Source organism: Synchiropus splendidus, chromosome 10 (genome assembly GCF_027744825.2).
Source record: "Synchiropus splendidus isolate RoL2022-P1 chromosome 10, RoL_Sspl_1.0, whole genome shotgun sequence".
In the NCBI taxonomy this organism is placed as follows: domain Eukaryota; kingdom Metazoa; phylum Chordata; class Actinopteri; order Syngnathiformes; family Callionymidae; genus Synchiropus; species Synchiropus splendidus.
The window spans coordinates 9944978-9967584 of NC_071343.1; the positions used below are offsets into that span (position 1 = coordinate 9944978).

The 22607-nt window shown below is 42.2% G+C and overlaps 3 protein-coding genes across 28 annotated transcripts in view; 2 read left to right on the forward strand and 1 right to left on the reverse strand.

Annotated features, from left to right (window-relative positions):
- The window catches only part of lrrfip1a (leucine rich repeat (in FLII) interacting protein 1a), a 36542-nt gene extending 18532 nt beyond the window's left edge, over window positions 1-18010 (forward strand). For 2 of the 25 annotated variants that reach the window (XM_053876442.1, XM_053876449.1), the window contains 12 exons: window positions 643-660; window positions 2661-2711; window positions 4993-5076; window positions 8144-8170; window positions 8253-8378; window positions 8723-8794; window positions 9028-9198; window positions 10065-10157; window positions 10280-10372; window positions 10482-10574; window positions 10806-10944; window positions 12541-15699. In XM_053876442.1, coding sequence (XP_053732417.1) covers window positions 643-660; window positions 2661-2711; window positions 4993-5076; window positions 8144-8170; window positions 8253-8378; window positions 8723-8794; window positions 9028-9198; window positions 10065-10157; window positions 10280-10372; window positions 10482-10574; window positions 10806-10944; window positions 12541-15023 — 3450 coding nt within the window. In that variant the 3' untranslated portion in view covers window positions 15024-15699. Of the gene's footprint in view, window positions 1-642; window positions 661-767; window positions 840-1858; window positions 1901-2660; window positions 2712-2753; window positions 4279-4992; window positions 5077-5901; window positions 5965-7095; window positions 7174-7787; window positions 7875-8143; window positions 8171-8252; window positions 8379-8722; window positions 8795-9027; window positions 9199-10064; window positions 10158-10279; window positions 10373-10481; window positions 10575-10805; window positions 10945-12540; window positions 15701-15839; window positions 15890-16746; window positions 16868-16960; window positions 17041-17109; window positions 17215-17284 lie in introns of those variants that run through there. The other 23 variants (XM_053876447.1, XM_053876452.1, XM_053876454.1 and 20 more) reach the window with 22 other exon arrangements.
- tyw5 (tRNA-yW synthesizing protein 5) lies at window positions 16510-20259 on the reverse strand. The gene is made up of 8 exons (XM_053876457.1): window positions 20142-20259; window positions 19906-20060; window positions 19676-19745; window positions 19539-19583; window positions 19316-19453; window positions 19169-19256; window positions 18348-18464; window positions 16510-18284 (listed from the first exon to the last, which is right to left on the reverse strand). Exons 1-8 carry the CDS (start codon window positions 20220-20222, stop codon window positions 18025-18027), a joined length of 954 nt encoding a protein of 317 aa, XP_053732432.1. The 5' UTR covers window positions 20223-20259; the 3' UTR covers window positions 16510-18024.
- Window positions 20260-20486: 227 nt separating this feature from the next.
- On the forward strand, window positions 20487-22469 carry maip1 (matrix AAA peptidase interacting protein 1). 2 transcript variants are annotated; one of them, XM_053877484.1, is made up of 5 exons: window positions 20487-20793; window positions 21078-21149; window positions 21470-21596; window positions 21675-21822; window positions 21955-22468. In XM_053877484.1, the coding sequence occupies exons 1-5, from the start codon at window positions 20491-20493 to the stop codon at window positions 22031-22033; spliced, it is 729 nt and encodes a 242-aa protein (XP_053733459.1). In that variant the 5' UTR covers window positions 20487-20490; the 3' UTR covers window positions 22034-22468. The 2 variants fall into 2 exon arrangements, with proteins under 2 accessions (XP_053733459.1, XP_053733460.1); XM_053877485.1 differs by lacking the exon at window positions 21078-21149 and having other exon boundaries at window positions 21955-22469.
- Window positions 22470-22607: the final 138 nt, after the last annotated feature.

The following is a 22607-nucleotide window of genomic DNA, read 5'->3' on the forward strand; positions in this document are numbered from 1 at the left end:
GGTGGATTTTCAGTATTAAGCTGTTTTTAAAAGCAGTTTTTCTAATCCACAGTGACAAAAGCCTTTTCGGTTGTTATGGTAATTTGTTGGCATTTCTTGTGTTTCTTCCTATTTCATTATTTTGTCATTGTTTCCTGAGTTGTTTTCTGTTTTTTTTGTGGATTGTTTGCGATCATCACGCAGCAAAGGTTTGAATCAGTTCAGGTTTTTTTGTGTATTGTTGCAGTGTTTTAAGGTGACTCTTGTGTTGACGTTAATGAGGTTTTCTCATTTATTCCCTGCTGCACGGGCTCTTCTTTCGCATGTTGTTGAAGCTCAGCTTGTTGCTTACATTCAGTTGAGCTACTTGCACTGCGCATATTTTATCGGTGAACTATGTAATGTCATAATGATGGGTTAAAAAAATGTGTGACTGGAATTCAGTGGTTTGGCGGAGGTGTGCACTGTCCCCGTTCCTTTCCAGTTTCCTTGTGTGTTAACTCTATGGTTTATATTTGTGCTCACTTGTCGATGTCAAGAGTTTTCTTGACTTGTTATCAGCCTCCTCTGTGTGAGTATTCATCTTGTAATCTGTTTGTTCGACTGTTAATTCTAATCTGTTTTCCTTTCTTCGCTCTCTTCCTCTGCCTCTCGGCTCTACAGATCTTTCAGGTGCAGAAGGTAGGCTTCATCTTTCTTTTTCATTCTCTCCATGTGGCACATGACTTCATTTTTGGAATCATGTGCTTGTGTTTCCCCCTGAGCTTCTATTTCCCCTCTCTCATTAGAAGTACTACGGCTTGAACACCAAAGTAGACGACAGATCGGACGGCAAATGGGGAGATATTGAGCAATGGATGGTATAGTGACAATAATCGCATGTTCGGGTTTGGCTCGGTTTGTGAGATTCTGCTGCAGCGCCTTTAAGAATATCAGTTAATTCCCTGTAAACCTTTACTATATGTGGGATTTTGCTGAATTAAAGCTGCTCTATTAATGATAATCCACTTATACGGAGGAACTGTTTGCCAACTTGGCACACGGCCAGTGTGACCATCTGCCCTGCTGGTGCACAACTGCATGACATTTTGCCCTGCAGCAGAATTATATAAGAGGTCCAATCTCACCAGTATCACAGACTTTGACCCTTCCTAACACTTGGACGTGTTTGGAGCTATTGAGTGAAAATCGCATGAACATTACTTATCTTTTGTAGTAACACAGAATGCTAAATTTCCAGTTATGACCATGGCATGTGTGTGTTGCACTCTTTTTATTCACCAATGCCCCAGAGGCACCAGTGACCGATCAGTCTGTCAGATGGATCTTCGTCCTGTCTATAAGTATCTGATCCGATGCTCTGCACACACTATCATTCTTAAGGGTTTAAAATGTCTCCTCCAGTTTAAAATTTGTTAACACAAATCTTGTCTTGAGATAGCTGTAATATCATGAAACAAAAAAATCTACATTTTATCAGTTTTGGTTAATCTCTGAACAGGTTGAAGTTTATGTTGAAAAGAGGATTAAAGCCATTGCCTATTAAAGTGAGAAGTTGGTGTTTTAAAGTACTTCAATGACAAGATGAAAGCCTCATTTTGAGCGCAGAAATCAAATGTTTATTTTGATGAGACACCGTGAGTTGGACGGAGATTCATACGGGTACTGGGATTCGGTGGTGACATCTGGTCAATACCTGTTGTTCGAACTGCAGCACGAATAGTTCCGCAGAGGTTTTTGAAGACATCTGTTGAGGACAAGATTATGCTCGGCTCTTTCCCGTGAAACTTCTGCTTCACCCATCGTCTGTCTCCATGATCTCTGCTGATCTTCATCTCCTCTCTCATTGTCATCCTCCTTCCCCTTCCTATCCATCCAGGAGGACAGTGAGCGATACTCACGCCCCTCACAGATGCACACGGTTCGTAGTCCTCCCTCTGTTCATTCTTCATCTGCCATATCTCCTTCTTGCCTCTTTAATTCACTTCATGGTTTGAAAAAAATTTTCATTCAATCATTGTTTGAGGTTCAATGCATGTTTTACTTGATCTATTTTTAATAACTGTATGAAAACATTTTTAAAAAGGATGTTTGTGACTTCAGCGTCAACTAGATGTTGCAACAGCTAACAATTATCACGTTAGTAGCTTCATTCATAACACATCTTTAGACTCTATAGTCTGCATTTTGCTTCTCTCAAATACTGTAAATATTGATGTTGTTTACTTCCAAACAGTCGGAAGAATTCAATTATTGTCAGATGCAAGCAAGGTGGGAGGGATTTTAAGCCAGTTAGCCCCTTGTTTATTGCAGTATTTTCCTGTAGTTGGAGTCACACCTAGTGACATAGCACCTTGTCAGTGGTTGAGCAGGTCATATGACTGCTTGCTGTTCAGGGACCATTTTTCATAGCCCCAGTGGACAACTCAATAGCATCACAACACAGAGCTTAAATTCGACTGAATCCCAAAAATAGCGATCAAAATTGAGGTTTTGTAGTGTTGTCATTTTTTTAATCAGTCATGTCTCGTCTGCTGCAATATATATATAAGAGGATTATGTATTTTATTAAAACTTGTACTCATGATTCAGTTCCTCCAGGACGCCCGCAGCCCTGCTGTCCACCTTCGCTGATGATGTAACCTTCAGATTTCCGTCCTAACTGCCTGTCTCTCACACAGCTCTCCGATGAAGATGAGCGGATGTCCGTAGGGAGCCGAGGAAGCGTCAGGGTCAGTATCAAACGGCGTCGACTTTTTTTTCCCCCTTTTCACGTGGTTGGTTTATGCCATGCGCTTGTCTGACACTGGTGTGATGAAAATCATTTTGAAAAAGGTGTTCTCGGTGTGTCTCTGTTGACAGTCGGATCTTGACTCTCTCTATGGAGGGGTGAGAGTGACGCCGAATGCATTTGTTGTGTGAATTAACTTCACAGCATGTTGTGTGTTGAGTAATGCGTCTGAATTTGTTGGCTTTTATAAGTAGTGGTTTGCTGGTAATAACCATAACAGTGACAAAGTCTCTTATTTTTGATATTTGATCCTGAGTTAGAAGCCACTGGAACTTTTTTAGGCGGTTACGAATGTCTTCAGTGTTGCAATTGTCATCACTTTTATGAGTGAAGTTTAAATGATCTCTCATTGACTTCAATATGATATTTACTAGCACCACCAAAAGCAGACAGCACTTCCTGTTTCTTTAACAGGTCCTTAATCATTTTCTCTGTCTTTCATGTCCTCCTTGCTTGATACTTCTCCTTGTTTTAGAAGCAGTTTTTCATGCTCTGAAAGTTCAGCAGTCGAGAGCAACATGCGCTCGTTTTTGCAGGACTTGAAGAGATGTTGGGAACCCACTGGTGTTTTGCTTGCTTCCTGCCTCTTTTGGCTTCTCTATATTTGAAAAGCACTTTGCGCCACATCATCTGTGAATGTGAATGAAAGAGTCAGTCAGTCAACATGTTAGGAGCTTTAGTCAGTTGTAGGAGGATCATTCCACCGTCATTCTCAAGGAGACATCCATTGTCCACCTGTCTCACCACTTGTGTAAAATAAAAGTGGATCGATTGTGTATAATGTGACACAGTGTTCCATTTGATAAACTAACAAGATGATCCCTTGCATGCATCTGTGAGTTTGTGTAGCAAAAATGATCCTAAGCCGCACCTATCAACACCTGAAAGTGTGATCTTTTTCAAGCTTCATGTGAAGAGCATGCAGTTTCTTTGGCCACTTCATGTAACAGAACCAACATCCAGCCCTCCCTCCTCTCTGTCTTCCTCTCCAACAAGGCCTCATCCACTCACTCTCACAAGAAGTCAAAGAAAAAGAAGAAACACAAACACAAAGACAGAGACGTATGTATCTGAGCTTATCGCAAACAGAAACAAGATTCCATCAGAGCATTCCTCTCACTCCTTTTTTCTTCCAAACAGAAGAACGGCTATGATGATGGGTACAGTGTTCTTTCCAGCAGGGTCAGTCTCTGCTTGTTTTCCTTTTAGAGTGTGGAATGATTCTATCTTTGAAGGTTGCAAGCAACTACAGTAGCCTGTGTTACAGGCTGAAGAGTAGTGCATATATATCTGACTGGAAACAATTGGCCGAACTTGTACACATAAAAAATCCTTTCGGTTGAAGCAGATAACAGTTTTTCTGGCTAGTTTGGTGTGATAACTAAACATGGGTTCGTATTATGGTCCTTCCTCTGTTCCTCATCTCTCAGAGCTCCAGACTGAGTGACGAAAGCCGGTCATACCGTTCCTCCAAATTAGACCTGCCGTCAATGGGTGCTGCTGCTCTGGTAAAAGTTTGTCTAACAACTTGCTGTGGTGTGAAACTTATGCTCATGGATTGAAAGCTGACAACCAGCCTGTGGTTTGATTTTTGTGCCAAGAAATGTCAAGAAATAGGATTCGAATTTCAAAAGTCACTGAATTTGTTGTGCTTAGTTTCTATAGTTTTTTTTTTTTTGCTGTAGTATAGTTTTGTGTAGTTTGTTTGCAGTATCAATGAATTGAGGTCAGTACCCCTGAGTGGAAATGGACTAACTCTCATTTTGGATTCTGCTTACTTTCCTGTGTGGTTGTGACACATTCTTATCAAAGATCAGTGTTCAAGCTCACAAGTCTGCTGTTAAGGTTACTGAAAAAACTGCCTCAGGGTTTGGCATGGTGATTGCAGGTATTACACATGAAGATACCGTTACGATGTAAGGAGGGATGATATTGTAATCACTGGCTGCTGATACCACAAGCGTTGGCCCAACAGGGCCCAGCTATTGTAATTGCTAGTTCTGGGAAACTATCCATGTTTTTTCTTCGATTAAAATACCTTACGGCCATTTCTATCATTTCTAGTGCTCAGATAACAGAGTACATATTATCTGTGTGTAATAAAATAACTTTTTTTGATGCAATATCATATACTTTTGGGTCTCACATCAATAGTAAAAAAGTGAAGGATTATATTTTTATGCATCTCTCTTTTTTCTTCTGGTTCATCTCACTCCCTGCAGGCATCGTATGCGTCCTCTGACTTGTACAGCCTCAATGGTCTTTCTTCTTCCAGAAACCCAGGTTCATCTTTCAATGGTTACCAGGTCTGTATGTGAAACTGGCCGTTTCTGCATCACAGTTTCAGCATCAGGTCCTTTGTTGCAGTTCTACAAGTCACTAAGTCAGCTCAGCCAGCAGCAGGGGTTGCTCCATTTTTCTTTCATACTGACCCTTCACCTCTTTAGCCTCCACTCAGCAGTAACTGACACCCGTAATTATCACCGCAGTGTTCTTCTGGGCACCTGATACTACCAGGCTCGTCTGTCCCCAGGGAACGCATGTTGGCTCGAACTTCAGGAGGGTTACTTCAAATACTCAATCACAGAAATCTAATCTAGAGTGAATGTTGCACCCAGATATCATTATTATAATAAGCAGTTGGGGGCTATGATTGTTGCAGGAATCCAATGGCGCTCATGAAACGCAGGTCTTGTGATGAACTCATGCACTCTTTTACAACTTGTTGAACACTCACAACTTGGCAACACTTTGGGGCTACAACTTGCCCCCACATATCTCTGTCAGTGTTGGTTTTCGCCGACAGGCTTCGTACATTACTCTGTTCAATACCCCACTTCCTGATGGATGAGCCTAACTGTTAACATACAACGCTGCAGCTTTGGGTCAACCTCCATGTTCTTGTCATGATTGTGGCTATTGTTGAGAGACTTTACCCCATGTAATCTCACTTGCTGGAGAGTGTAAGTGATATCTTGTGCACATCTGCGGTTCATGATGTGAAATACACCGGACTCGGATCACATTTGTTGAACACCAACTTTTTTCCACTAGAGTCTTCCAGAACTTTTTATGGCCATGGCTTTTTGAGCATAATTCTTCGAGTAATGTGACTTGTCTTGACTGTCCAGAATTCACTGTATGAAGAGAGCCTCTGTAGTGGGTCTCGCCGTGTCATTGGTTCCACTTCTCACGTAAGGCTGTTACAGAGTGTGTTGTCGCCTTTGGGTGTGCCGTCAAGTTATTTGACCAGTGTGTGTTTAAGATAATAGCATGGTTTGATATTTTTAATGACTCACTCACTCACACAACATCAGTTTCTGTTAAGTACTTGTTGTTGTGTGTTTTGGGTAATTAGCAGCATGATCCTAGTCAAAGTTCCGGCTTGTTAAGCTAACAAAAGATGTCTAATAAACAAGTTATCGTACAATGTTGACAATCCCTTTTTTTTTTTTCCGTACAATTAGCTTCTTGTATATGGAAGACAAAAAGACAGGCTACTTTATTAACACGATTTGAGAGGTGTTTTAAATTCTTATTGCTTATATTTAGTCATATACTTACAAGTATAACAATAATAAGAAATATTAGCCATGATAAAATGATGTATGTAATGATAACAATAAATTATAACAGTACTAGTAATACTTGTATCATATACTGTTGTCTACCAATTTCATTTTACTGATCTCTCTAAGAATATCTAAGCATATAATTGGATATTTGGAATATAATTGGAATATTTTTTACAGATGCAGTGAAAAATCTGTTGAACATCTTTGAAAACCTATAAAATGTCATTTTAGGAAAGTCTTACGTATATTTGCAAATGACAACTTTTGTATGGCAAAGGGTCCTGCTGGAATGCGTCATGTCTTCTGTAATTTTCTTGATATTCAGATCTTATTAAATACTTTTTTCCCACCAGAAGAAGGTTTGTGTCGGATTTTAATTATTGAAACTAGACAACATGGTCTGTCGTCATGGAACTTTGTTTTGTTACAAAGATTTTTGGCAATTTATTGAAAGAGTCTGCACGGCTGATCTTAAGTTTAACCTTGCTAGCAGATATTGAGTAAAACATTTGCAAATAACATACATTTAGTCATTCCTAACTTTATGTTATGTAAATAAAAAGCAAACACTAACACACTATGGAATTGTCTCTTAGTATTATTGGATTGAGTTTGTCTGCCTGCACTAGTGGTGGTTTTAATATGGTTGTGTTTGTGCTGTTGTTGGTTTCAGGTGTAGCCGATGGCCTATAAGCATGCAATACATATTTTAGTGCATCCCTCTTAGCTGATGGTGTCGTTTCCTTGCAGCCTCTAGAATACAGTAGCTACCGTGGGACCAGCTCCAGAGCCTCCAGTAGGGCCAGTTCAGCCCGTGCCAGCCCAGTGGTGAGAAGCTGATGTTTAAGAATGGTCTCCAAGTTTTGCTGTCCTTTCTTATCGGAAGCAGTCTCAGGAGTTTCTATGCTATTGTTGTGATGGAGGCTTGTTGAGCCAGTACCGGGTGATGATGACCATTCTATAGGCAAAATGTTGTGGTAGTATTTTTCTGTAGTTGTTACTCCTGCTTTGTTATGACAACAACTGTTGAAGACAAATGGCTCTGGTTCGGTTTTGTGTCATATCGTCACCTTCAATTTCGTAATATCAATGTCCTTACCAATGACCATGAACCCAGCAGTTGCTGCTCCACATGGGTTATATACTCATGAAAAGCTGGAAAATTCGTGGAAATGACTGAAACTGAAACAAATTTTGTAAAAAAAAAAAAAAAAAAAAAAAAAAAACATTTGCACTGTGATCCTATTCGATCTGCCTTTGTTTACCTTCTCACAGTATCTTGAGCTTTGTGTTTGGGCAGTCAACCTAAAAAAATATTATAATGGGCACATATATGGCGTACAAGTAATTAAAAGTGAATGGAACGCTTTAGAAACGCTTTCATTGACTGGTGTTTCTGACTGGATTGTTTGTCGTCGTTCGCCCCCTGGTGGTCATTACAGGACAACTGCGGTTCAGTCGCCAGTTACCTGAGAAGTGCAGCAAGCAGCAGAGACCTAGATGACGTCACTATTCCTGACTTCCCCGACGTGAGTGAGGTGGAACTGTATGCTGTCCGTCAGAGTGTGTTGACTATGGCAACTTGAAGCGAGATACAACAGTGTGACCTGCTGTGACCTCAGCTGCTCGATCGGGACATATTTTAGAAATGTTTGGTTTGATATTGGTCACCGTTGTCGTCTTTCTATTTCAGCCTGTTGAAGTGACTTGAACTGCAATGACTTTAAACGTTTCATGTTTTCCTCTCCGTCCGTGCAAGCTTGACGTTTCTCCTCACTGTTGTTGTCCATCTCCACAGGTGGATGACCGGGACTACCTGGAGAAGGTGAGTTTCTCAGTCTCTGACACCAGAGCATGGAGGCCTGCTGCAGCGGTGAGATTATAAAGGGAGTGCTGTCTGTGCTCAGGGATCTCGGGCAGCTTCGGCACTGACAGCAGGGACCCTCATTTCACTGGGCGGGACTTCCTCTCGCAGAGGAAGTGGAGAGACGGCGATCACTGTGGACGCAGAGACGTCAATCAGAGAAATTAAGGTGTGTGTATACCTGTGAGTCTTTCTGCGTGTGAGTCACTATGTGTGCGTCTTCTTTTGTTTGTTTAATTCCACGTTCCTTTGTGTGTGTGCGCGTGTCTGTGTGTGTACACAGATTTGTGAGTTGGATTAACTCTTTTCCTTCTCATCTGAGTTGCTTGTTTGCTGAGCTAAGCAAATAACCTGACTCTAAATCCACTTCTTACCATTGTCCTGCCAACGCAGCATGTACTCACCATCAGTTCACTTTCTTCTGAAGTGTCTGAGTCTATAATCACTCTTCTTTATTTCTCCAAATTTCCCTCCCTCCTCTCATCTTGCTGCTTCTCTGCTGCCGCTCACCAGGAGATTCATGAGCTGAAGGATCAGATTCAGGATGTGGAAACCAAATACACACAGAACCTAAAAGAAGTGAAGGTATATTAGCCAGACAAGCATGATGTCCTCTGGACCACAGTGACCACACTGTGTTGAATGGTTTGAGGTTAAAAGAAGCTGCCTAGTAGTTTTTCCAGTATTTTATAAAGCTTCACAGGCATAGTCAAAGTATCGTTTTCGCCTGTTTTGCCTTCTACTTCCTTTACAGTCTCTCTGATGTTCTATCTACAAATTATGAATGCAGTGACTCTGGTCTTGTGTGTACATACCAGGATGCCTTGGCTGAGGTGGAGGAGAAGTACCGGAAGGCCATGGTGTCCAACGCTCAGCTGGATAATGAGAAAAACAACCTCATGTACCACGTGGACACGCTCAAGGACTCATTGATGGAGCTGGAGGAGCTGCTGTCCGAGTCTAGACGAGAGTACGAGGAGAAAGTCAAGGTGAGTGTGGAGCCATTGGTCTGTTCCGACCAATGAACAACACTAAGGCAGTTAAACCTGGCCAACAGTTTGAGCAACTCAACCTGCCACTGTACCACGTCACATCACAGGCTCTCACTCAGATGTGCTGGGCTCAGCGACACCCACGTTGAGTAGCCCTGGATTTCTAGGCAGCAATCAGCAGCATCAGAGTTGAGTAGTATCAAAGAAGCTACCCGACTTCATTCCTACGTACTGCTGTAGATGTGTTCGGAAACTTGACCATCTTTTGCATTAAGTCACAAATAATTTGTTTTAGAATTTGAGTGGTCTGTTGTCAAAAATGGGATACCAATAAAGTGGCTCAATTTTTAACCATCAAAAGTTGGCCGAATTTATATAAATACTAGGGTTTCAGTTAGTCGATGAACTGAGGCCCTAGTGAACCAACAACCCTTACCTGTTCAAAGACTGCATTTTTGGAAAAGGATTGTGAGAGAATGAGGGGATAAGTTTGTGCCTCATTGTTGCATTTGAAATTGACTGCAAGGGTTTGGTGTCTTTATTAATGAGGCGAGTAAGTGGGACCCAATATTCTTTGTTTCCATTTGTACAGATCAATTTAAAAAAAATCCAATTAGTTGGTGGATCTACAGGATAATAAATGTATCACAGTTAATCGCACCAGACCAATCCAGTGAAGTTGGATTATAATTAGCGCGTTTAAGCTGTAGTTTAACTCTTTGCAACGAACGTGTTTTCTCCTCCTGCTGCAGGACTCAGAAGTGAGTACTCCTAGTTGGTGGAAAGCAGATCCATATCCTTCTTGATAGAGTCCAGATCTGTTTGAATTTAACATGTCTGTTATTGTGTTTGGTCGTCCTCAGGAGCACGAACGAGAGAAACAAGCTCACAAGGTTCTACAGTTCCAATTCAATGAAATGAAAGAGACTCTCAAACAGAGTGAAGAGCTGCTAAACGTGAGTACTGCAGTGGGTCGCTGAGACAAGGAGGATTTCATGCTGCTCTGCTGTCACCCTTTCACATCTTTTTCTTCACTCACTTTCTCCCCTTTGCTGTCTGCCCGTCACCTGCTCTTCAGGAGATCCGCCAGCTGCGCATCAAGCAGGAAGGTTTTACTAGAGAGATATCAGACCTGCAGGAGACGGTGGAGTGGAAGGATAAAAAAATTGGGGTACAGCGTCTGGGCACTAAAGCTTTTCTGTTCCGGCTGGATTTCTTGGCATGACTCTTTCCTTTACCTCTTTCTCTGCTCTTCCCCCTCTGCTGCGCCTCACTGTCAGGCCTTAGAACGACAGAAAGAATACACAGACGCCATCCGAACTGAGCGAGACGAGCTCAGGGAAGAGGTGGTGAAGCTGAAGGATATTCTGAAGGTACAGAATCCAGAAGTACTTTATGACTGACATGCAGGAGAGTTATCGGACTGATGAATAGGGTTGTTGTATCATGTTGTTGCCCTCTTCTCTTGCTTGAGAGTTTGTCATTTATTCCACCTCAACTATGGTGAAGCACGGACCCTGACCAAAGGCTTAAGTTTAAGTCGCCCTGAATGAGGCGTGGGCTTAGCGTCCAGACTGTTAATGTCTTTTTCCCACTTTGTTTAGAAACACGGAATCGTCCTGGGACCTGATCTGAACATAAACGGAGATCTGACCGAGACACCAAACGACGGGGGGGCCAGTGGAGAGTCAACCTCCGAACAGATTTCACAAACGTCACCTCTAGAAGGAAACAGCATGCTGGGTAATACAACCTCTTTTTTTAGTAGTTAAACGCTCTAAAGCATTTCATTCCACAATGATGAAGTCCCATATTTAAATCAGATTTTCATAATTTTCTCATAATTTGCATAGAAACACCAGACCTATCCTGGTTCCTGAATAATTGTACAATTATGACTAGGGTCAAGGTCCAGAACCTCCTGTGATCAGGGTAAATGCACAAAATAAGAGCCAAATGTGAATAATTTCTGTATAGTTCAAGCCTTGAAAAGACACATGACCACACTTTTATAATGGTTTCACAACATCTCTACAATTGTATTAAGCTTCCTCTGGAGCTGAGCTTCAGAGCCAGAATCTTCAAAAGATGCGGAACATTTATCTGCCACCGTAGGGCCTGAAACACAATCTTTATTTTATAATAATGCACATAAACACAACACTGCGTATCACTATGTGCTCTGATCTCATGTGGCTCATGCTACTTCATTGAGCCAGTCAGTGAGCAGGAGACTGAGAGGCCTTTCAAAACCTAGTTCCCCAATGGAAATTTGAAACGCTTTCAGAATGTCAGTGCAACTTATTTTGTGGGTGCGTTGTTAACTTCTGTTTCTCCCACTGCTTAAACTCTACTATGGTTCTGAGAACCCACAACAGCACTGGTTCCAGAACCAGCACTGTCGGTTGTGAAGGGCCTCTGTGTCGCCACTCGTCCGTTCATCACTAGTGGACAAAATCTCATGGAGCAACTTGGTCTGGCAACCTTTACATGTGAACAGGAAAATCCTTTTTTTATTGTTTCAACAATACAGATCTGATCTGATCGCCCAAAGAATCCCACACTATTACAGAAAATGTGCAATAAAATGTTTTATGTACTGAGAAAAGTCAGCAATGTGAGTTGGCTTAAAACAGTCCTCAACATGGCTAATGATGACTAAAACGCTTGTGAGCATTTAAATATTATACATGGTATATGAACCCATATGAAGGTCAGGTATTTTCACTGAGAAAATTTTAAGGCAGAACTGTAAATCAAGATATTACATGCCCTTACAGCAGTCATAAGATTTCATTTTGGAATGAAGTGTTTTTCATCGATGAAAAGTAAGCCCCATGCCTCATGACGAAAGTGAGGAGGTAAATATGTTGCACTACAAATATTTTCCAACGTGTTGATATTAGAAGTTGACCTCTCACCTTCCTGAGGCGTGCGGCTTCCCTGTCACTAATCCCTCCCTCTTGTGGAGTTTCCTGCTAACTGCATGTTCCGCTGCTTCTTCACTCATAGTGTGATTTGTGTTTCCTGCTTGCCCGTCTTAAGAAAAATCTCATGTTAATGTTGTTTAGGTTGAAATCTTGCTCCACTATTTGGGGAAAAATACTGTCTATTAAATCGTCCACCCTGGTGATTCGAATGAAAGTGAGCTGGTGGCCAACTTTGTTTTCTTCAATCATGCCGACTGGGAATCAGTCTCTTTCTTCTCAGGCTCTGGTGCTTCTTGTGATCTTTTCAGGCTCTGTGCTGCTCTTTGGTGCTTCAGGTCTTTCTCTTCATCTGTCGCACTTGAAGCTCCAAAGTCGTTAAAGTCACAATTTGCTCTTCGTGATCTCTCAGGAAACACGGAAGATTTAAGGTCTGGAGAAGAGCAAGAGGAGCAGGAGCAAGGATTGTTTCAGGGCAGACAGGACAACCATGACAAACCTGGAGATACAACATCTTGTGAAAGCACAGAACTGCTCGTGGAACAGTTGTTGTTGTCAGGACATGGTATTGTAACCACAGGAGACAATGAAGGTTCCCAAATTGAGGGTCTTGAAGTGATCGAAAATACTGCAGATGAAACGTCTCCTGAGGTACCAATCGCCGAATCACTGGGGGACAGCAACAAACCAGCACCAGAAAGACCTGTTGGTGATTTTAACAAGGCTAAAAACTTCTTAGAAGAAGACCTAAAAGAAGGTGAACCATGTCCTAAATTTGAAGAGGAACCACAGAAGTCTATCGTTGTCACAAAGACTGACCAGGGGCAGCTGCCTGTCAACAATGAAACACAACATGCTGCTGCTGAGGAGGTTTTGAGCAAACCTCCAAGTCAGTCTTCTGCTGGGAAAAAGAAGAAAAAGAAACGCAAAGGCAAGAAGAAAGGTGCGTCTCAGGAGGAAAAGAAGGAGGAAGAAAGCAACAGGACGGAGAACACAGAAGCATTTGAGGTCAAGAAAGAAGGTCTTACTGTTGAAGCTGTGTGTGAGCAGCAGAGTCTTGACAGTGAGCTGAACAGTAACCCTGCAACAGAACCTGTTGAACTTGTAGACACACTGGTGGATAACCAAATCCAAAGTGTCCAAGGTTCCCAAACAGATCTGGCAGTAGATATTCTAGAACCTGCACTTGATTCTCAAATAAGCCAAGCCTGTTTTGAGCAGACAGGAGAGGACATCACAGGTGGAAATGATCAAGAACCCACTCAAGAATCGCCTGAGCTGGGAGAACAAGACGTCACGGTTGGAGATGGAGTGGAACCAACTGAAGTCTTGAGTGATCCGACGAGTCCAGAGGATAGAGAGGTGGAAACTTCCACAGAGAACACTGAAGTGAGTGACACGTCTGATGGGCTGACAAGACAAGAGGCCGAGGTTGAGACAGATGTAGAACCATCTGATAAGTGTCAGGTGGACCTTGTGGAGAGTGAGCCGAACGATGTGGAGGTCAGAGAGCCTCTGATTGCTTCTACTGTTGACAAAGAGGAGGCTCATGAAACAATGGCTTGCCCTCAAACTGTTCACCTGGATGAAGGTCCTACAGAAAGAAGTGCTCTAGTGTTCAATGAGAACATCTCCTATTGTGATGTCTTAAAGATGGGCCTCGCAGATTTAGATTCAGGTGGACCAGAATTGCTACAGGAAGAGTCTCCTGTGGGTGAGCAGAGTTCGGAAATGCTGGGAGAGGAATGTTCTTCTGCCTCTGCTGCACTTCCTGAGTCAAAAACAGAACCAATTGTGGAGCTGGACCAACAATCTGACTCTGGTGTTGGACTTGTCGATGCTGTTGAGGAGGGGTCGAAAGGTTGTGGTGATATTGCCAGAGAAAATATTGGCGAAGATTCTCTCATAGACTATCTGGGTGTCTCCAGTCAGCCCACTGAAGCTCTTACGAACGGTCCTGAGGTTTCTGAAACTCCTGCCTCTGATGGCGACCACTGCAGTGAGGTAGCACCCATGCTGGCGTATGATGATTCTCAGAAGCAAACTGATGTGCCAGAAGAACAAGAAAAAGTTAGTGCTCACCCTGACTCAGATGTTGTGGATTCATTTGAGAAACCAGATGAAGATTTGGCGATATTGGAGCGAGACAATGCAGCTGACACTAAAACACGTGTTTCTCAAGAACTTCCCAGTCAAGCAAAAGCCCAGTGTGATGCTCCAAAGATGCCGACCTCGGGTCCCGATGTGGCAACACCAGAGTCTGCCTCATTTGAGAGCATTACCTCTGAGGCACAGGAGTGTCTAGCTGAAGAGGCTGCTGAAGCTGAAGAAGAAAACCAGAGCAGCAAGGGAAGGAGTGAAGCAGGTTTGGAGGAGCCACTCGAAGATGCAGCTCGGATTAGCAGACCAGGCAATGAGGAGGGGTGCGATGAAGATGAGGAGGAGGGTCAGTCTTTTGATTTTGATGAACTGGATTTCGAGTCAGCGGTTGACCTCAACGACAGTCCAGAGGTGGAGGATGCTGAGGAGGCTCTTGAAGTTCTCGCAGAGGCAATAGATGACAGCCCGTCCATCAGAAGCACCACGACAGAGGAGTGGACCGAAGATGTCGGTGGCCTGTTGGATGGAGACTCCAAGGCCCTGCACTTGTCTGAAGAAGCAACTCTGGAAAGCAAGAAGGAGGACGTCTGTGCCGCAGATTCACCCAGAGCAAGCATCGCTGAAGAAACTCCTATCAAAGTAACTGCAACAGGTTCTTGCCAAGTGGATGACAAGACCGACACGCCTGGGTTTAGTCATCCAGCCCACACGGGCCCCAACAAAGACGAGCCACAGCCAAAGAAAAATAACAAGAAAGGCAAAGGAAAAGGCAGAGAGGAGTGTAAGATGTCCTAGCCCAATATTTTAGTTTTTTTTAGTTAATGGAGGTTTTAAAATGTTCAAAACGCTTTGCACTTTTTGTTATTGAAAGGCAAAATCTTTTTTGTCTTCTGGCTGAAATTCCATGAGCAAGAGTGGAACTCTGTTTTTATCCCTGTTTTAATGACATTTTCCAAAACTGGGAAACCAAAGTCAAAGCAAGGCACTTTATCATCTCATTTTCATCTTGACTCGTCCTGTAAAGTACAGCACAATTGACATGATACCCCAGTGATATTTCCATAACTTGATCAAGCAAAATCAGTGATTTTCCAATGTTGGTTTTCCAGTTTTTAAGTAAAAGTTGAATTACTGTTGAGCATGTTTTAGCTCTGTTCACAATGTTTCCACTTGTTGGTTTCTTAAGAATATTACCATTCCAAAACATATTAACCAGGTATAAAATATTGACCGGGCACTGTCACATGATTCTTTTTTTTCTGTCCAAAATATCAATAAATCCACCTGTCACTCCTGAAATGTCAAATGAGATTAAATCTGATGAGATTTTTTTTCCTCACTAAATTGTAGTAGTGTGTTTGTGTGCCGCCACGTTGACCCTCCTCTCCACAGTGTGTGCATGCTAACTTCCCCTCCTCCTCCCCCCCACCTACCTGCTCACCACCGCCCCCTCATGGATGCCTGTTCTGTTGCATGCATCAGACCCCACCCACCATCTCTTTGGCTCCACCCACCCCTGGTATGTTGACTTCTGTTTTAACCTGTCAACATGAATAATGGCGTCGCTGTTTGTGATGCTGCTGAAGCTGCAACTTTATTCTTGACTTTCAGAAATTCGTCTGAGGAAACTGGTGGACGAGCGAGAGAAAATGATCGAGCAGGTGAGAGACACTAACATCAGTTTATACGCTAAAGTTAGCTTATAATAGAAAAATACATCTTTCAATTAGATATAAAATATGAATTGTGAAAGGACGCAATATTCAGAGAAAGGCTTTATATAGGGATTTATTCATTAAAAGTAATAGTTTATTTTATTTTATTTAGGATTTTATTTTTCAAAAGATCTCAGCAAATCATTCTATTATTGGTAAGGAGCCACAAAATGCAAAAGTAAATCCAGCCTTTGTCATCTAAATGAACACAAAATTCTGCGGATACACTGCTATTTTTATTTTTATTTTTTTTTATTAATAGTATTATTTTTCAGTTGAAAAGGGCAGAAAACATACAGCTCACACTTCATGCTTTTCTATTTTCTGATGGTGACAGGATTTATATATTTTCATTTTTAAATTAATTTAACTTATATATTTTATGTAAATTATATTATTAATTATTATGTCATTGATATGATTCAATGTCTCATGTTTTTTGTACAATGATGAAAGATTTTCTGATTTTATTTGTAAAAAAAAAAATGAAAAAGATTAAACATAAATTTATAGTTATTGAAATGGATAATTATTTGCAAACAAGGCAAATTAACACAAGAAAAAACAATGAACTTATTATTTCATTCAATTTATTGTTGTTTTATCATCTCATTGAGAAATGTAAAACATAGGTAAGAATATGGTTTATCATATAACTTTACCTTTAATGATCTATAACAGAATAATGTTAGAGCAATATGACCGATGCGTGGTGTGAAAATCATAAATGTGACCATTTGTGTGGTTGTTGACACCAAGACAGTTCCTTTTCTGCACCATCCAATGTTCTTCCTGGTACACAGATCAAGAAGCTTAAGACCCAGTTGGACCAGAAGACGACAAGAAATGGCACAGAAAGCGATTCCAGCCCAGACAATCCGGTTCTTGAAAACGGTGGCGATCCGAACCTCATTGATGCTCAAAGTATATTCCAGTGTCTTTAAGGACTGTGGTCCTTCTGGCCTGTCAGCGTGGCATCGTCCTCATCACCTGTCTTCTCCTTGCCTGGTGTTACAGGAGACTCCAGCAGACAGGTGAACGACATGAAGTTCAAGCTGGTGAAGGCTGAGCAGGAAGTGACGGCGTTGGAACAAAACGTACTTTTACGAGTCTCTCTGTTCTCTGCCAACACGGTGGATTGTCTGAAATGAGTTTATGGTCTCCAGGTGAGCAGACTGGAGGGTCAGGTGACTCGCTACAAGTCAGCCGCCGAAAACGCAGAGAAGGTGGAGGACGAGCTGAAGGCGGAAAAGAGGAAGCTGCAAAGAGATGTAGAAGAAATTCACGCCGTGTTTAATGGTGTCTGGACAGTGTTTGACACGGGTTTCATCTCCTCCTCAGCTTCGCTCAGCACTGGACAAGATCGACGAACTGGAGTCCAACAACAGCCACCTCAACAAAAGACTGGAGAAGATGAAGTCCAGCCGGGGGATGGCGCAGACGCCGTAGACCCATCGGACCCACCGTCCCCCCGCAAAAAAACTGGCAGAACAAGAACGAACAAACTGTGCTTTGCAGGATGAGTCGACACTGAATCGTGACGGAAAACAGGTGGCACCACACCACGTTGCACTGCCCTTCGTCCTGCTGCCTCAGTCACATGATCACTTGCCTTCCTTGCCTGGAGAGACCGGCACCCTGCTCCGGGCTGTCACTTCTGCAGGGACTCAGTGTGTATAATGTGTGTGTGTGTGTTTGTAATGAATGAATGACGGCTGCTTTTTTTTTCCCCCTCATCACACACACTGCTCCTCATCTTGGAGCCAAACTATTCATTGAATTTGTGTGACGTAGCTGTAGCTCGTGACATCATCGCTTCCTGTTTTCAGGCTTCACGTCACAATAAATCCATCGCAGCAGGTTTCCACTGGTGTGTGTCTCCGTCACGGTTTATTGCTCACTCTCTCTCTCTATGTTATATATGTTTAAGAGCCAATACTTGCCTCATTCATCACTCACCCTCTTCCTCCCTCCACCTCCTTCTTTGACTCACTAGTTAATTTTTGCCTCTTAAAGAGCAAGTTGGCCAAATTTGCGTTTTGGTTCAAAAAGGGAAGGTTTTATTTGTGACTCATCCGTATTCAGACATGAGAGTCCAATTGTTGAGTCCGTTTCTGGATCCTCTGGATCATCCTGCGCCCGTAAAAGTCCCTGTAATCCGGTGGAAGTTCTTCCAGAGCATTTAGCGCCCTCTCCAGGCCCTGTAGGGCTCTTGCCGCTGCCACCGGGTCCTTGTTCCCGTACGGATCTTTTCTGTCGTAGCTGTCTTCTGGTAAATGGCGCCAGAAGACGTTGACACCGACTCCAAACTGGAGCGCCAGAGTGTTGTGGAACCACAAAGCTGAGGAGAGACAAAGTCAGAGGATCCTGGACAAGACTTGCACGGGGGGGTTTGTGGACTCACCGGGTATGAAGAGCAAGTCTCCAGACTCCAGCACACATTCGTGTCTGGTTGCCTTCACAAAGTTGGGGAACACAGTCAGGTCAGGACGGTCGATGTCCACCACTTCTGATTTGTCACCTAAATGGTCAAGCAGGAACCCATTCATGAAGAACAAGCAAAAGTTACGGCGCAGAAGGTCATCCAACAATTGGCCATCATATTATGTATAACCACTGACTTCAACGCGTTCCTCTTTTATAGCAACCGTTTAGCGTTGCTTTACCCTACACCGCCCCCTTGTGCTCATCAATTAGTATTTCATTAATGAATTACGTTGATGGACGCATTTATTTTGAGAACAAAAATTAACAGTTTTAAAAAATTAGAAATATATATATATATATTAATTTTCACTTGTTTATACGCAAGAAAGTGATTAGTGAGACAGATTAGAAATGCATAAGAATGCATAAGAATTTGAAAGCAAAATAAACAAAACAAAACATTTTTATTTTATACATTTTCATTACAATATAAACTTGAGAATTATTTATTTACTTTTTCATTAATCACACATTTTTGTACATTTAAAAGTCTAAAAAGTTTAAAAGTTTCAGAACAGTTTGATGTTTCGGGTAAAAGAGGAGCTGGAGTAGACGTCCTTCAGCAGATCAGGGAGAATGACCCATTCTGACTCTGCAGCTAAATATGATGCTTTTCTTTCTTTGCAAGACATTTTATTCGGTCTTGACAAGTCCAGACACAAAATATAAGTGGTGTAGTTGTATTTAATTTTGACTGGTATTTGAATTTTTCACTTCTGATGGGTGCAGCTAACTTACCTGACAGGTAGAGATGTAAGGCATCCTGCGGGCTGAACAGAACCACCCTCTTCCTGCCTGTCACCTGAGCGAGCAGGTTGTCCATCACCTACACACAAACACACACTCAAGACTGAGACAGGTCACCAGGAAGGCTGCAGCACTCACATCGTAGTGTGTCCAGAGCTGCAGGCCACAGGAGCTGATCCGGAACACGCTGGAGAAGAACTGATGCGGCTCAAAGAAGTCCGGAAGGTGGAAGTCCTGGGCCAAGTCCGGGAACTGCTTCTTCAGATCAGCTGGCTCCTGTCAGACCAGCATCATCTATGACATCTCAGATCTGATTTGAAGTCAATATGTGAAATGCCCTGCAAAACACTGATCTTTGTACCTTTCGCACGTCTTCCCCAAGTGATCTTAAATAATAACATTCATCCTGAAAAGAAGACAAACAATGGTGGAGAATAAAAATCAGATAATTTATTAAATGGTTACTTGAGAAAGCAGAGAAGGATGAAAAAGAGTCACCTCACAGATGAAGAAGTCTGAGTGCTTCTGTTCTGATGCTCTTTTCACAAACGTACTGAAGGGAAGGGTCCTGAAAGGAAAACAGTTGAGGTGTGTTGAGGTTTGGTTAAGTGTAAAGGTTACGTTTAGTCATTTGTTTTAGATGGTTAGGATTACGGGGAGACGCTGGGGAAAGTGTTATGTTAATGTATGTCAAAGACAGTCCTCAAGAGTGTGTGTTGTGTCCTCACTTGTAAACAAAGTTTTTGTGGAGAAAGTTCATCTGAGGACTTTCAGACACGTGGATTTTCACCTCTCGGTCTCCCCCTCTGTGGCTGAGACTCTCCACATCCCACAGATCCACGCACGGACCCAGACTCACCCCCCTGAGCACAGCCGGAACACGCTGGAACCACAGCGGACCCAAGTACCATGTCACATAAAACATCGATTTCACATGTCATTTCACATGTCATTGCGTACCCACCCTTGGATAAATATCACGGAGAAAAATATCTCTGTCGACGTCCTCAAATATCGGAACCGGAGTTGTTTCTTGCAAAGACATTTTACTCCAACATGCCGCATTTGTTTACATCCGTATATGGCCGGATGTAAATGGATGTGCTACATTGAAAGTGCTCCCCTGGAAACAAGTGAACAAGTGAAAAAAATGACTATGACGGTTTATTACACATCATATTTCTGTATTATATTTTTAAATATCACTTCGTTGGGTTTTTTTTTTTTCATCGTGCTTGCAGCGTGTATAGTGCAATGGTTTCTAGTCGACGACTTTATGTAAACGGACAGGAAGTGCGCTTGCAGGGAACAAGATGGCGCTTCAAGTGTCAAGGTTTTACAAGCTTCCATCAACATTCGGCGTCACTCGCTTGTTATTGCAAGACACCTTGGCTCGGTCCCGGTCCAGCAGAAGACACCTGCCCGTCACCTCGATCGCAGCAGCGGTCCGACCTTATAGCTCGAACCGGAGAGATCAGAAACCGAACCAAAAGGTGGTGGTGGTCGGCTTGACGAACCCGTTCATTTGGATTCGGACGCGAATCTACTACTTTCTCATCCGGGCGTATTTTGATGCCGAGTTCAGCATCGAAGAGTTTACAGAAGGCGCAAAACAAGTCAGTAATATGATGAGTTTGTTTTTGTTTTCTGATTGAAAAATGCACCGTTATTGTCGCGAATTGTTAGGAAAAATAAACACAGAATTTTACTATACTTTATAAATGCATTTTTTTCTAGACGCCAGAAGATTTGCCAAATGATATTCACATTTTTATTTTAATTATGTATTTTACTCTTGTGTGCATTATTTTAGAGTTGCATTTTTTTTCTGTAGCACATATATGAATAGTCGCCAAACTGTGACAGCTATATTACTCATCATTTAAACCATGATCCACAGGCCTTCTGTCACGTGTCCAGGCTTCTGTCCAAGTGTCAGTTCTCTGCCCTGGAGGGGCTGGTGGCCCAAGATGTGAGTCACACCACCAAACTGTAACCTCTTATTGTTCAGAACATTCTGGGGGTTTTTTTCTCTCCAACGTTCCTCGTGATGTGTTTTGTCTTTTTTTTCTGCACTATATTTATTGGTGTTCTTTTCTTTTCGTTCACTAATATTTTCCCTTGTGGAAATTGCCATCATTTTTGATAAACTCTGTTTTGTTTGTACACTTACGTCTGTTCCTACTTTATTTACTTTATTAATGTGTGCATTTTTATTGGAGGCACAAGTGTATTAAATGATCTAAATTCATCAGTAAAAACATCTAATGTGTATCAACAATCTACCTGCAGTTGATTGGAAAGCTCGAGGAAAAGTGTAACCTGCTTCCATCAAACTACAAGTCAGCGTTGTACGCTGAACCGGAAGAGATTATGTTTACCACTCCAAGCGATGTGGGGATCTACTACGATGACGATGGTCAGGAGCGGTTTATTACCTTAATTCTTTAGCAATGTTCTCATTGCTTGCTGACTCAGTTGGTTTTATTATTTCCAGGGAGGAAGTTTGTTAGTATCCTGATGCGATTTTGGTACCTGACCAGCGCACGTCTTCCTGATGACTCGCTAGAGGGCACAAAGATTTTTAAAGTGGCCATTGGAAACGTGGAAGGAGAAACTAAGAGGCTGCTGACGGCCAACTATGAGTAAGTGAAAGTTAAGTGTCATCTGGTGATGGAGAAATTAAACATCACGATGCATGGACACACAGTCTGTAAGGACCTTTTTTGCATGTTTATGTTATTGTCTTCTCTGTTCTCTTGCACATGGACCGTCAGGTTCCAGAGGGAGTTCACCAAAGGAGTGGAACCAGACTGGACCATCACCAGGATCGAACACTCCAAGCTCCTAGACTGAGGAACAAGCAAAGACTTGCCCACTGTGTTTTAATTTGGCCACTTCTCTGCGGATCCCTGGATACCCATCAAGAACTTCACCAGATATCTGGGTACCTGGACGTTTCTCTGGATGGGATCGTGTTCCGGGACTGAAGAGTGAAGACTGAACAGCCTTAATTTAAAGACTCTGTCGTGCTCTCATGTGCTGAAGCTCTTCAGGTGGACGTATTCAAATAAAACATTTTTTAATTTTATTGTTCATATGTTTCTATACATGTCCTGTATGAAATACCGATGGTTGTGCCTTTATTCAGACCTAATGCTGGAGGAGATATGGTCTGTTGTAAGCCCATTTATGAAACTGGTACCGCCCAGCAACAGGTCCTGGTTGGTGATGACCTCATGTTTAAACACCTTTTAGGCTGGAATAAATCATAGAATAAATTGTGTTGGAATAAATTCAATGTCTACAATAATTGAATTCTTCAGCCGTTGTTGTGTTAAATATATATGGAAACGGTAAAAGGGGCCATAAAGTCCCAAATAAAATTAATTCATTTGAAATAAATGAAACGCTTTATTTGCAAGATTTA